The sequence below is a fragment of the Tetrao urogallus genome (genome assembly GCF_951394365.1).
Source record: "Tetrao urogallus genome assembly, chromosome: 10".
Lineage (NCBI taxonomy): Eukaryota > Metazoa > Chordata > Aves > Galliformes > Phasianidae > Tetrao > Tetrao urogallus.
In genome coordinates, this window is record NC_136823.1 from 10,999,882 (window position 1) to 11,015,241 (window position 15,360).

At 38.5% G+C, this 15,360-nt stretch overlaps 1 protein-coding gene across 1 annotated transcript; it reads right to left on the reverse strand.

Annotated features, from left to right (window-relative positions):
* Nucleotides 1–9,552: 9,552 nt before the first annotated feature.
* CHCHD4 (coiled-coil-helix-coiled-coil-helix domain containing 4) lies at nt 9,553–15,299 on the reverse strand (the record flags this gene model as incomplete). The annotated part of the gene is made up of 3 exons (XM_079540381.1): nt 9,553–9,845; nt 13,289–13,387; nt 15,278–15,299. The coding sequence occupies 3 exons, from the start codon at nt 15,297–15,299 to the stop codon at nt 9,553–9,555; spliced, it is 414 nt and encodes a 137-aa protein (XP_079396507.1).
* Nucleotides 15,300–15,360: the final 61 nt, after the last annotated feature.

The window sequence follows — 15,360 nt, forward strand, 5'->3', positions numbered from 1 at the left end:
ATACATATAAGCTGATTACATAACACATTCATTACTTGGGTGTAGTTTTTTTTTTTAAATAAGTGACCACTAACAGGCAGCAATTTCTTTCAGCTTCACAAGTGGCATAATACTAGATAAGTATGTTGAATATAATATCTATCTAAAGGAGCTCAGATATTTTTATTTACCATCAGTGATTATGCCAGTATAACATGCTGCTTTCTAGAAAACAATACAGTCAGATGGCTGAACAGAAACAAACTAACACAGGACTCATCTGGGACAAGGCTCTGTAGATGTACTTTGCTATCATCAGTGCTTAGTGATGAGCTCTGCTGCAGAAAGCTCCTTATTACAAACTTGATTCCAAATCCAGCTCTTGCTCTCATCTTGCTCTTTGCTGTAGTACTCAAAACTGTAACACCAGGCAAAAGTTGCACAGTGGTTACTACCAAAAAGCCTTATGCTAGGAAAGAGCCAAAACGTGATGAACTTTAGCTGCTCCTATGTCAAGTTTATAGTACCACAAAAGCTACAAAAGTAGGAGGTAAATGGGTTGCTTGTATTGCATATTAAATGAGATAGCTATAGTTACTGTGAGAGCAACCTGGTATTCAAACTGTGCTCAAGACCACTGACATTTGATTTGCACTTAGTGCTTTCATTCTGCTTTATTTCTCTTGGTCACTCTTGAGGTTAAAATACTGAACTTCAGTCACCTTCTTACTGTACACGAGGATTTTTCTCCTGCCCCACAGAAGTACAGGTGAGGTAACATCTGCACTCTAGGTGGAAATAGTCCTGTCCTGCAAAAGCATTCTTTCTAAACCAATTTTCCCCTACACCACAGTAATGAAGAGGTAGCTATTTTAATCGTTCCCTAACAAAATATTTTGAAGAAATTGTAGTTCTTGATTTCTGCCCCTGAGACAAGGAAATCATGATCAAATGGAGTTCATTTAAACACATCATGTCATTAAGTAAAGCAGAAATGATAATGGATCAGTCTATACTTTCAGGTGATCACATGTGCTTCTTCTGCATATATCTTATTCCACGCCTCCAATTTGTCTGATGCTCTCAAAAAGAGACACTACCTTAATTTAGCACTCCTGAGTGTTACGTGGGAAAATCCAAAGCTAATGCAAAGGGATGGCTGTTCTAGGCTACAGGTTTATTCTCTTCATCACTGGGAACCTGAAGAATACAGCTTTGTTAATTCTAATTGTACCTGTTTTCCTTTTAACTCTGCATTGGTTGAACAGCAGAAAAACCTTCAGGTCATTTGGAAATGGATGGCAGGCAGGTATTAAAAAAAAACAACACTGCTTTTCTGCTGACAGTGTATAAAGTGTCTCTCTTTCCCCTTCCTTTCTCCCTTGCCATAGATTTTCTTTCCTTCTGTTTGTCTTACAAGCACTTCATTATTTATTTGTTGTTGCTAAAGTGGTATCCAACAATGTGGCATCTCCAACAAGCTATTTAATTAATGCAATAAAAAACTTTTTAAACAGGATATTTGGCTTAATTTGAAATGTCAGCGTATAGAAGTTAGGAGCATAACACTTCCTTTATCCTTCAGTGTCTGAACAAGAAGATTGACTAGCTCTCTTTCAAACAGGAATAAAGACATGTTCATGAATGTAAGTGTTCTCAAAGGGCCTCTCACAATAGGTGAAAATTAGGTGTACGTTTATAGCTAAATTAAGGAACATTCCTTTCAACACAGGTCATTTTACCTGTGAGGCATCTCATTTACCGTGATCGTATTCCATTGTGGTTCATAGTCAGTACTGTATTAAAGCAAACTTCCACGTTTTAATTTTTGTGCCAGATTGGTGATTTTGTGGGGAGAGTGAACAGCTTCACAGTTCCTTTTGGTGAGTGAAAATTATTTAGTAACGTGGTCATTCATGACTATTCCCAGCGGTTGCTAATAGAAACACCATTTGGAACACAAATATTGATACCCTGGTATGTTCTCCTAGTACCTGCTGTAATACTGTAATGATTACCTTACTGCAAACACGGTTGTGTGCAAAGACAGCCGTCAAAATGTTGCACACTCAGAAATGAGTGACAACCATACGCACACATTTTAGAGAGGTATAAAACAAATGAGGTGGTGGGAGAGGGAGGTAACATCAAAAACATTCAACAAATTTATTATCCAAATTTCCCATTCTTTGAATCTCTAATTTATTTGCTGGTGGCTATGTAGATAAGTTTCCCTCATTGCCTCTGTTGGTCAGAAACATGCACATTTTGTTCCAATTACAAGCTCTCATTTACTGGCTTCACATGTACATGAGAAAGTGCAGGATGACTTACAGAAGCTGCTGCATGTCTCTCAGAACAAGGTCATACACAGTGAATTTAAAATAAACTAGCACAGAAGATATCTCTTTCCAAGATGAATTGTTTTGTAGGTCGGCATGCAGTACCAAGTATCTTTCAATCATCTCTGTGATTGTCTCTCTTAGGTGGCACAATAGTATAAATAATACTTATACAGAAAAGAAGATGCATTTGCCTGTACAGAAGTGGCTGTACTGTTTCTTATAGTAAAAAAGGACCCTCTGAAAGATGCCTTTGTGAACAACCCTACAACGCCCAAATTGATAAAGCGTCTTATGAGCAGTAGCAATCACATACTAAACAATAGCAGCAATGTATCACTTGGAAATCCTGCATAAGGATTAAATAAAAGCATCTGGCCACAAGGAAAGGCTGGAAAGTTGTAAAAAATGCATAAAAGTGCAGGTAGTCACCTGAAGGAGAAGCACATGCAACTTTCCACACAACAGCAACAAACATGGTATTGTTGCTCAGAGCAGTTCTGTAACAGCTGTGCAGCACATCTATCCATGAGCAAATGACCATTCTTACAACATGCACCTTTAAAACATGGAAGCAGTTCATTAAAAGGTGAGTGCTGAGCTTTAGTTCCTGTGTGGTAACATACCATCACTAATGCTTCATCTTCTGCTCTTGGCAAATGGTCAAGAAGGAAAATAGCAGAACTTTGTGCAGTGCACTTCTGAAAATAGTTCACTGCTATAAAAAGCAAGTTTTCTCTGTAACATTCACCATGACTCATGACTTTTCCATGCTGCTTGATGTAAGTTTTCACTGAGTTGATATAATTTATACAAAGTGCTCTCTGAAAACCCCCAAACCTGGAAGAGTTAGTGTGTTATTTGTTACGTGTTGTAGCACATTCTCTTTTGTACTTAAAACATCAATTAAAAATATTCAGACATTTACATTGATGTCTGGTTTGGGATCTATTTTTAGAATTTTGAACCACACAATCCTCAGACTACATGCACATTAATACTTTTTAAGTTAATAAACCACAGTGATTACAGAAATCATCAAGGCTCTTGCTTCAATAATATCAAGCACAGAGTTTAGCAAATGCAGAAAAGCATTTAGCAAATAAGGCAACCACATTATGTCTTATACTGAGGATCCTGTGGGGGGGGAAAAAAAAAAGTACATTCTGTATGAAAATGTACAGAATACAAACAAAACAGGAGCTGTTAATTTATGTTATTTCAATAATTAATCAAAATTCAACACTGCATGTACCTACACTTAATTCCCTATCAAAATAAATACATCAGATCTGATAAGGTTTAAAAAGATACCAAGTTCTTAATTCCTCCTTTGCATGTAGTTAATTTGAGGGTTACAAGGCATGCAAACAGAAATGCATGAGGTGTAGGCAGAAGATGCCTTATTCATAAACGCTCAGAATATAGAAGTCTGCTTTGCTGGTTCCCAGGCTTAAAGCCAAACCCAATCTGTCACCAGAGATGTATCTTTGCAACTCTTTCTAACACCTGATCTTACTCTCTGATGCACTTTAAGAAGTTCATATCTTAGCTGTGTATTTCTATTGAGACAACTGTATCCTTAAGGCCTAACCTTCATTCCTCACACAGAAATGACATGATGAGTATCATCATCCCGCTTTTGTCTTACAGCTTTGTGGTGAGAAATATTATGATATACTGCCTCCAGATGCACAAGTCTGAGTACTGGATTGTTATTTGTCATGGAAGCACTATACCTGACACAGAGCTGCTACTCAGTGCTAATGCACAGGGACAATGTACAGAACAGACTCTGGTAGCCTGGATTTTCAGAACTGCAGCCTCTGCACCTGAGAAACTGTAAAGCCTATCTTTGAAATTACCAACTCATTCGTAATTTGGCTCTTTATGAGAAAAAAAAAAAATCACAAGCATTGAAGGTATTTCAATCTTTAAGTGCGCTGATAATACCTGTTAACATGGGTACAAACTCCTAATACAGAAACGCAATGGGTATAAACAAAATTCTGAACCAGAACAGCATTAGAAATGCAAACTACCAGCTCCAAATCCAACAGACAAATTTGCCATCCTTACTTGTCCCATGCAGTACCAAATGAGAGCGATACCAGCTAGATCCAACTTAGTTCATTTTCAGACTCTGCACTCTGTCCTAAGGAGAAAGAAGTGAGGGCCCCATGGGCCAGAATAGAGAACAGAGCCAACACCAGTAAGGACAAAGGCCTGTAGGGGGATGAAAAGATAGTGTTATTTGGGAACATATGAGAAGACAACATAGAAAAGGTACAGGGTGGAAGCAGCAACACTTAACAGCAAGAAAAAGCTTAGAAAACACAGGTATAGAAATCAAACGTTCCTCTCATCCAGCACACTAAGAAAGGTAATGAGCTTATTTAGGGTGGATTCTTTCACCTTCTTAGGATGCATAAGGGACATGTCCTTTTATGAAAAACAAATGAACAGGACCCATCATCAGATCTGGTACAGCAAATCCTACGTGCAATTATCCTTCAAAATCAGTGCGGCATCCCGGTTAATCTGCAATGTGCAATCATTACAAATCTTCCTGAGCTTTGTTTTGGCTATAACAGGGCCTTCATGAATGGGCCGCTCACTGATTCATCAAGTCTAGTCTGTAACGTGCTATTTTTACTTTATTTTTAATAAAATAATTTGCTTTTTATCTAGAGATTGCCTTTCCAATCCGGCTCTGGCTCCTGACCTATGCTAAAGAACACGGGATCCACTAGAGGAAACATACAAAAAGAAGAAACAAAAGAAAAGTCTAAGGGTTCTTAAGGAAGGAAAAGTTAGCAACAAGTAGGAGAAAATCAGCTCTACATGAGGCAGCTGTGGCCATACATTCCACCTCTGGGGGAAACTTGCCACCACAAGTTTATTTTCTTTCAATTCCAAAAAACTTTCTGTGTATCAAGGAGCAACAGAGACTGCGCTCCCCATAACAAGCAGGACAAAAAGTCCATTGTGATTTCAATTAAATTAGCAAATGGCAAAAAATTAAGCAACATTCCAAGCATTTTAGTGTGTTGCATGGGGCTACTTTCAGTGGGTACAAATGCATGAAAAGGCCTTTCCAGCCTGAACCACTGGATGAATGCACAGGGTACTCCATAATCATAAGCCCTTGTGCTTCTGGCAGTGACGGGTGCAAAATCCAAGGCAAGCTTTTAGTAATGCTATTAATATGTTAATAGCTGCTGCCTAAAATGCACAGTATAAGAGCAGTTACAATCTACATTTAATAATACCTAATTCTTCACTATTTTAGCAGTCTTTGACCTATTTATTGATCTTCATAGTATCAAGATACACCAGCATTTGAGAGACGAGTTTTTCCTACTTCTTTCATGCTCAGCCAGAGAACTGGAACTCCAGCATCTTGCCCTTACCCTGTACAGTCAGAACTGGTCTACAATGAATAACAAGACTTCATAACTTCATGCTTGAGCTATGAATTCAACAGAAAACAAAACACATGGTTTGACATTTTAAATAGTTTAATGTTTGGTAGAGTCTTGCATTACTGGGAAACAACAGTAACATCAACTTTATAATCACTGCTGCATTTCTTCACTCTTCATTTACTGGGGGGTCTTTTCTCTTGTCAGGAAAAACATCAGCTCCAGAGGGGTTAAGAGCAGTTTAAAAAAAACACAACAGCAGACAGGCTAGTACTGTTCTACAAAATGAAGTCATGTCCAGTGAATAGAGCCGATTAAGAATAAATGACAAACTGCTGGTAGCTTCTGTACACTGTCCCACACTAGCAGTGTTAGAATTTTAATGAGAGGTAAAACGAGTCTAAGAAGCATATACTACCCTTTTTTCTTCCCTAGGAATAAGAAAGTAGGTTCTACGCATTTAGATAGCAACTTTCCTCAAAGAGATTCATTGACATGTGATCAGATAAGTGTCTTAGATGAACAGGAGACATTGCTGTAAGGCTTAACAAGGACATTCTCAGTAAGAAGTGGATAGGATCTAGATCTTGTTTCCACACAGCCCTGCCAGATTGCCAGATGTAACCATCCTTAAAATAAACTGCAAGACATACATCTCCCTCTTGACACCTCTATGTGCTGTACTGCTACTGCAAGGAGCAAAGCTAACAAAGGTCACTTTCATATCTGAAACAAAATAAACTGCAAGATATATATCTCCCTCTTGACACCTCTATGTACAGTATTGCTACTACAAGGAGCAAAGCTAACAAAGGTCACTTTCATATCTGAAACAAGGTTATACCTGCAGGAAGGTTACTGAACACAAGTTAAAGTCTGCACTTTGGAATGGAGATAGTATAGCATAGCGAAGTAAAACTCTCATGAACACATTTGTTTTTATATTTTGCTGTAGGATAGAGAGCAACTGACAGGCAGAGAATTAAATAAAGATTAGTTATACAGAAAGCTTCCCTCCAATGAATCCCTTCTGACATGACACATAGAAGAAGGACACGGTAATGCATGTATAACACCTCTAGAACTCCATGCAAGTGATTTCTCAAAACCATTTAAATTTACTACTCACCCCCAAGATTCAGAAGCTCCCTCATGGTGGAGACAGAACCAATACATCAGTTATATAAAGCTAAGAAATACATTAGAACAAGACAGCATTATATAGCTCCAAACCTTTGTATCCAGACAAAAGGAAAAAAAAAGAAAAAAAACCTTATCTGCTTATTTCACAAGCTTGCCACAAATTGCTAGAGATCATTCTATCATCTTTATGACATGCTAAAATAACCACTGATTGATTTCAGACTTCAAATTGGACTATAGAAGGAAAACCACATCAACAAACAAAGTAATGTTGGGAAACAGAATAGAAACAAGGAGTTACATTAACTGCACAGACCAACGCATTCACTTTATACGCCAAAAATATATATATACATTTTATATCTGTATTATATATCTATATATATCTGTATTGCAGACATTGTAGTGCAATCATGTAGTCTGGGAATAAAAAAAAAAAACAACAAAAATCCTAATACAGAGATGGACAGGAAATTTCTATGCAAATTCTGTAATACTTTCAAGGGATATAAAATGGTCAAGAGACAACTTGACCCTAAAACTGCACAATCAAGGCCAGCTGCAGTCCTCTTCTTTCCTTATCTTCATGGATATAGCAAAGAAGTGGAAACGTATTTACACATGATCTGCCTTCTAATTCCTAACCTTTTACTGAAGTGCTAGCATTTTATGTTTTGCACACAGCTGCTAAAAGTACTCATTACAGAGGATAAATCTCTTGCTGAGCATAGAGGCAATGTGGGAAAGAAAAGCAAAGCAGAAGAAATAAGACAAACAGTTCTCAGAACAGAGTATCCCTTCACAAACTGTTCTTGCTTCTTCACAAATAATGCATTGGATTTCCATTTGAACAACCAAAAGCTTGAGTGCATATGACTTTTTTTTTTTTGTATTTGGTGCCCAGTGTTTATCTGATTGCCTAAGATTTCATTTTCATGGTCCAGCTGCCTCTGTGCCAAGGTTTATCACTGCTGCTTTTGTGCCCATTTACTCAGGTTAACTTGGCATTTGTTTTCCTGCACACTGAAGAGTCACAGTGAGAAGCTCTGCCACATTTTGTTTCTTTTAAAGGGCGAGATGCTGAGTACCTGCCATCCACCCCCTCAGAACTGAGCTGTCAGTCACCTAATGCTCTCTTAGGATGTTTTTTTAAAGGATTCATCTGCCGTACCGAAATATAAATGGTTCACACAAATTTTGGAGTTCAACAGAAATTTCCCTCAAACATTCGGAAGCATTCAGAAATAACTTATCCAAGAAAGATACCAGAACATAATAAGGAAGCAATGTTTCTGAGCACTCAGGACTGCCGCCCATCAAGACAGACGAGCATTTAAACATTATTCCATTTACTGGCCCTGCATCTTTTCATACTTTGGTTAAGTTAATGAAGACACTTAGAGGGAATGTGCAGCGAACACATACTGAAGCCACTGGGAAAACTTGTTTTGTAATGTAACTCTCATAGCCCAAGGATTGCAATGAAAGAAAAAACTTGTAGCATTTCCTTATCCGCAGGTATTAAACTATCGTGAATGGCTATTAAATTATTTGCATCTCTAAAGTAATTCCCCCATAGTTCACTAGCTGTTCAGCTTCTCTATAGCACTACTGAGAGCGCTTTACATTTTTTTTTATGTCTTTTTTTGGGTATGGGAAAAAAAGAATGGGCATAGAATAAAACTCAAGCAATTGATCATCACAATAGACAAACCCATTCGGTCTGTTTACAATGAAGTAGAAATCTCAAATACAAATAGCCTTAGTTTAAAAAACAACAAACAACAGCATTCAATGAAGGTAAAAAGTAAATACTTTTTAATGTGTACTTAAGTCACAGTATTTGTTTTGAGATCTTCACACCAGGTGACATTTTCATTGCATTCTCAACGTATTTTCTAAAGAGCCTGTCTAAATACTGAAGGGGCAGACCTTAACTAAGGGAAAACAAAAACTGTGCTGACAAACATAAAGCTAATGATCAGCATTCTTTCCACTCATTTACATCAATGTTTGTACAAGTATTTTCCAAAATTTAAAAGCCATCATAATAAACAAATGAAATCACACATTTCTTTGTTTTGTTTTTTGTTTTGTTTTCTTTTTGCAGACCTTACCTGACGTCAGTACAATGTAATCATCATCTAATCTTACATATTTTAGGTTTAGGTCATTTTCACATCCTGTATCATTGTGGCAAAAAAAAAAAAAAAAAAAAAAAAAAAAAAAAATCATTAAGGAAAAACAATCATTTAATGTGATCTCTGTTAGAACAGAAAACATTACAAAAGAACAGCTACTGATTAGAGCATACTGAAATGAAGATGACCTGGTACACTAATGGGATTTTTGTTATCAGCTATCCAGATTTAAAGAGATTATTCAAGACAAAACTCAGGAACTTGATGTGTGAAAACAGCTGATAAAGTATTAACTGTGTCTGGTAACAGGTTACACAGCACATACACACGTTGGTGCTTTTTGCAGTATTTATTTGCAAGACTGTCACACTGAGATTTCTCCTTCCACAATAAATTATTTACTATTATACAGTGTATAGAACAATGGTGAAACATTTCTTGACAACTCAGAAGACAGACATACTGCAAAAGTCCGCGTCTCTGAAAACGAGAAATGGAGACAACAGCCTCCTTGCATCTTCATTAGCTAGATCCTTTCTCCTGTTTGGCAACAGAATCTTCCACAGGAGTAGCTCCCAAATCTTTGCTCGACTTCTCCTCTTCATTTTCATCCTCTTGAGGGTAAAGATCTGGGTATTTTTGCATGCATTCCTGCATAGCACGGAATTGGTCCACACAGTCTGATCCCTTTATTTCTTCTGTGCTATAGTGGAAACAAGAAAAGGCTGACTTGAACTGTTCCCCACAGGGACCGCTAGCCATTCCACCCAGACACGGGCAGTTCCAATTGATATCTCCATTGGGCAATATCAGTCCTGAACAAATAAAAGAGAGAAGTAAAGTTAAGTGCTCCTTTCAATAAATTAATTACATTCAACGAAAGCTGCTAGGAAGTATTAAGAATACCGTAGGAGTTCTGTAGCTTCAGGAGTGCACAACACCTTCCATTTCCTGGACTGTTTACTTCACTCTCTGATCTTTATGATCCATCATTGGGCACAAGCTAGAATAGTTCTGTATCTTTGCCTGAATTAAGTCTTTTTCCACTTGCCAGGCTCTGTCAGAGAGGCATGCGAGCCTTAAAATCATGTAACGTAAGAACTTAATTCCTGTATTAAGATTAGAATTCTTTTGAATCAAGCTGGATGAATGCTTTTTCATTGTTTTAAACAAACATAAGACATAAGGTTATGGCATACCTACATGATAAATCTATTCTTTTCCAGATATAACCATTCTCTATACTGTACAGTAGAAAAAGATCAGGAGAGGCACGATGGCAGATCATGCCACAAAACTTGAACACTGGAAGTCAAGCATTCTATTAAAGTAGAAGCTAAACAAGAAAAGTCTGTCTGTGACCTTATACACAACAAAGTCCCTTCCAATTGTCTCTTAATACAATCCATGAGTCAGAGCTTCTGCAATTCAACATACTCTAGAATGCTTTGCCCATATGTCCTTCCTGCCTGCAGTTTTCTCTCCCATTAGATGTGGCTCTTTCTGTGACGTTGTTTTGATCTGCAGCTCTGCAGCCTGATGCTGTTCAAGTGAGAAGTTTTCAGGGAGCCCTTAAAACATGGCAGTAAGTAACCACATGCTAAGAATAAGCTTATTACAGTATTTAAACACGGAGTTTATTGTTCTGAATCATACAGTTACACAATTTCACTGCAAGGTGCCCCTGATGTAACTAGCTTCCGGCTTTCTATTTCTTCTGTAGTTTAGAAAGGTGATCTAACATGCTATAAATACAGAATGGATAATAAAAAAGAACTATCACCTTCATTCTTCACCACAGCCTTTCAACACCAAGCAAAATACACATATGAGGAATGAATTAATAAGTCGTTCAAACAAGGAGGAAGTGCTTCCTTTAATTTTTACTAGCTTATTACCCAGATAAATGGCACAATACACTATAATCATTGCATATGTACAACCAGAGAAAGAACAACTTGGGACAGGGTGTCAAAGAGAGAAAAGAGAGAAACCCCTCTTCACAGGCATCAAAAGAATTGATTTTGAATCTTGATAGCATGTATCTGTATTATGTTAGATCTGAGACAGGCACTCTTTCATCTCAAAATCCTGTGTCAAAAATAGCTGTTTTAGTTCCAGGACCAATACGTACCCACATGCTGTTGCTAGATCAACAGCTTTTGTTAATAGAATACAATACTTTAATTAATCTTTAATCCCCAAAGAAAGACCATGAATGATTATAAGGTAATGATAACAAGCAAACTCGGAATGACCACATGTAACATCAACACAGCCTGCATGTATGCATTTACTTAGCCAAACAGGAGGCTACTTTGTTTAGTCATACACACACCACACAAAGTGACTCAACAGTTCAGTGAATGATAAACTCTCTAAGGCTTTGTATGCTCTCCAGATGTGGTTTCTAGAAGAAAAAAAAAAGAAAAAAAAAAAAGGTTTTCCTCCTCTATTTTGCAAGCAGTCTCCAGTTTTTCAGAGGAAGCAGGAAAGCACAGAAAAGCAACTGTGAACTTAATGATGCCATCTGATCATTAGAGGTCGTTAGCTCTTCACTTAACAGACCAATAATGGATTTAAAATCTGACAGGAATTAAAAATTCAGATTTTGCTATATTTCTACACACCGTACAGAACAGAGTAAGTACTTTTCAAGTTATGCCTCCTCAGACACTGCTTTCCACAAACCATTTGCATGTTTCATCTTCCACCCAAGGCAGTAAAAGATACCATTTGGATTCTATTGCCTGTAAGTGCCTCTGTGAAATTCTCAACAGCTGAAGCACCACTGCCATGACAAAAACAATGCTAAAGCCCAAAGCAGAGACTGCTTCCATTAAATAGGCAGGTTAGTCACAGCATCACAGTGACACGACTTCTCTGAAAATAGGAGATGGAGGAATTCCTGACAGATATTAAACTGCAGCTTCTAAAAACCTTACTGAAATAAGACAGAGGGACTTGGGAAAGGCTTAGGGGAAAGCAGAGAAAGGAATAACATTTTTTCTCATCTCAAGTTGAAGGTTGTCAGGTTACCTAATTGTTAACCCTACCATACAGTCAAAAAGACAGTGAAGGTTATTGCAAAGCCTGAATAGGCAGCACACATCCTTTACTACAAGAAGATATTTTTGTCTCTGTAAGTACAACTGAAGCTATGCTTAACGAAACAAAGTTATGAAAACCAAGTTATTTTAATGACATAAATTAGAACTACGTAGTACATCAGCTAACAAAGCATCCCTTTGCACTACACAGCTTAAATACTGCCCTCTGGGGGTCACAGAGCCACTTGCTTCCAGTTTCTAAGAAAATTTCAGCCTCAGCTGATGTGAAAGCAATGAAATCATACAAAATGACAAGGCTAAATGGCTTAGAAGTATAAAGAAAATAAGAAAAAAAATCTAAATTCACAGACATTCAGAACATTTTATTAACACAGGCAAAACTTACTTAATCCTGACAGAAGACAAGGTATTTCATCATTAGAAATAACCTAAAACATGCTTTGTGCAACCAGAATATCACCAGTCATCCAGAAATATTCTGATCTCTTTAGTCTCTTGAACTAGTTCATTTGCAGGTTGGATATACTGTGTGAGAACTGTAACTGTCATTTAAAACTTGAAACTTGCCTCTTCTCAAGGCAAGACCCTTACAGCTGAAAGCTGTAATTTGAACTTACCTGTCATGAAATTAAAAGATTACTGATTATTTTACCACTTGTACAGTACAAAATAAGTCATATATATACAATTTGTAAATTAAATTAAAAAAAAATTAAGTAGGTTACTCAGAGATCACCAAGTTAGGCAACTTGTGCTGCACAGAGGCAGGCAACAAACTCCTAGCAACGACAGTGGCATGTAACTCACCTCAGCCACTTTGAAGATGGCACTTAAGTCATTTGAGATAGTTAAAAAAGACAATCAGAATGGCTCTAAGTATGTTAATACAAAAAAAGACCATTTTTTTCCAAATATTTCACTGATATACGTGAACAGGCGACTTTGAAAGACTATCCAAAAGAAAAAGAAAACACATTTGTAAAGTATGCCATTTGTGCTGTCCTAATGTGAAAGTTAAGACTGGGAGGAGTCTGACTCTATACTTACTAAACAGTTTTCTAAGTTTACTGAATAAAGTGTTTATTTGCTGAAACCACTGCCCTACTATCTCAGTCTTTAAAAATGAATTAATATCGTTAGGATACGTGCTGCATCAATCTCTACTTCCATTCTGTTCAACTACTGACCTTGTTCTTCATAAGGGTCATCTGGATCGTCTGCAACCAGTTCAGCACTGCTTGGGGTCTCATGGTCCTCCTTAGTCACGAATATAATTTTGTCTTTTCCTGTCATGTAGGAGACAATAAGCAAAAGATCAGGAAAAGCCGAGACTAAGCAACCTACAGAGAGGCCGACCAGAACACAGTAATGAGATACTCAACACGATGCCCTCATGTTAATATTGAATGAATTGAGCATCTTCAATTACAAGTTGCTGGTTCACAGGGACATGTATATACAGACAAACGAGAAAGTATTCACAGGGAAGGTACTAAAAGTTATAAAAAGACCTGCAAATAAGACCTAGGAGAAAGTCAAAGTATGCTTAAAAATATCAAGTAGCAATTTATCTAGGAGAACAGCGAATAAAACTGATCCTGTTGTCTTTGTACCACACTCATGTAACTGTAGGAAGTTATTCTCAATATTCAGTAAGAACTGAACAGAAAACTGGACAGAAACTATCAAATTCTTTCCCTCTTAAGTTCCACTTTTCACAGTAAAGTACTGTAACAGCTGTAAATCACTGTACAGTTCACTGAACAGCGAGGTTAAAAAGCTCTTTTAAAACAATCTCAAACTACTGCTCTCTTAGGAGAACAAACTCAGCTGAAGGGGCTGGACAGAAAAGGACCAAAAGTGAAAGGAAAAACTCTCCTGAGCTACAGAAAGTGTTCGGCAGGATACTCATTAAGATCCGCAGTCTCCATTACAGAGTCATGCCATAATTTACAATAATTATGTGAATTAAACACTGAAGGGCACTTTAATGGTCTAGAACAGGCTATGTTGAAAGGTGCTGTGTACATTACCCAGGGCAGAAAAACAGCAGAGTGTACTTCCTGCTCTTGTGCCACTCTTGATTTAACAAAGTAGTTATGAAGGGGGTGGGGGGGAAGGGTTGGCTGGCAACCAGGGCAAAGTTTACCAACAACTCTGTAAGGCTGTAAAAAAACCGCTCAAAGGCAAACACAAGCAGAAAAGTACATCAAGTACATCTAACAGAAACTTTTCTGAATGCACAGCTCAGCATTCATTGACTGGAACGAGCTCCCCAAACACTTCCTTTCAATCTCCAAATTCAGCGAGGCCACTACAATGACAAAGCACGTTACAAATTAGCATCCCGTTGTCCTTCAACATGACTTCCACCAGAAAACGTTCAGTAATTCCCTCTGCTTTGCATTCATTCACGTCTTCACCACGTGTGAAAAATAGATAAACCTGGATTCTTTCTAAAAAGAAACTTTTTTTGCCAGCCGTGTGGCATTCCAGCCAGCTTTACAGCTGGGATTTCTTACATGAAATGAACTAGAAATGAGTAAAACATCAGCACTGTTAACTGTAACATGACCTATAATCCCATCACTGCAGCTGTACCACAAACTATAACTGCAGTCATTATAACTGCAGCTGCCATTCTACAAAATGCAATAAGGCAACTGACAGACCCGGTAAAGACACAAGATGTTGTTAATGCAAGTTAAAAACATACGGCAAAGAGAACCATAAGTTAACACAGTATATAATCAGCACCCAACGTGCCAAAGTTTGTCCTTCCCAAACAACACTTAGAAGATTCTTTGCAGCTTGGAACTCCAGATATTTCACCAAAAGGGGGAAAAATACATCCCCCACGTAAGAAAGTGGTCAAAACTCGTTAAGCATCACGACCAATACAGCTCCGTGTAGAAGCAGCCTCACCCTGCCCGCCTCAGCGCTCTCCCTGGCTAGGCACACGGGATCTGCCCGCTGCGGCCGTCAGCCTAACGACTACGGGAGCAGAACGGGACTCAGCCTCGGCCCGGCTGTGCCCCACTCGGTCGCGGCCTCTCCAGCGCGGCCCGCCCCGCAGCTTCCCGCCCGCCGCGGACGCCTCTCCACCCCTGGAGCCGCGCCACCCCCGCGCCTCAGGGAGAGCCGCCGCGTGACATTGGGAGGACGCCGGCGCGCACCTTCTTGCCTGCAGTAGGACATGGCGGAGCCGCCCGCTGCCTTCCCGCTCGGTACGCCCGCAGACCGGCTCCGCCGCCGTCCT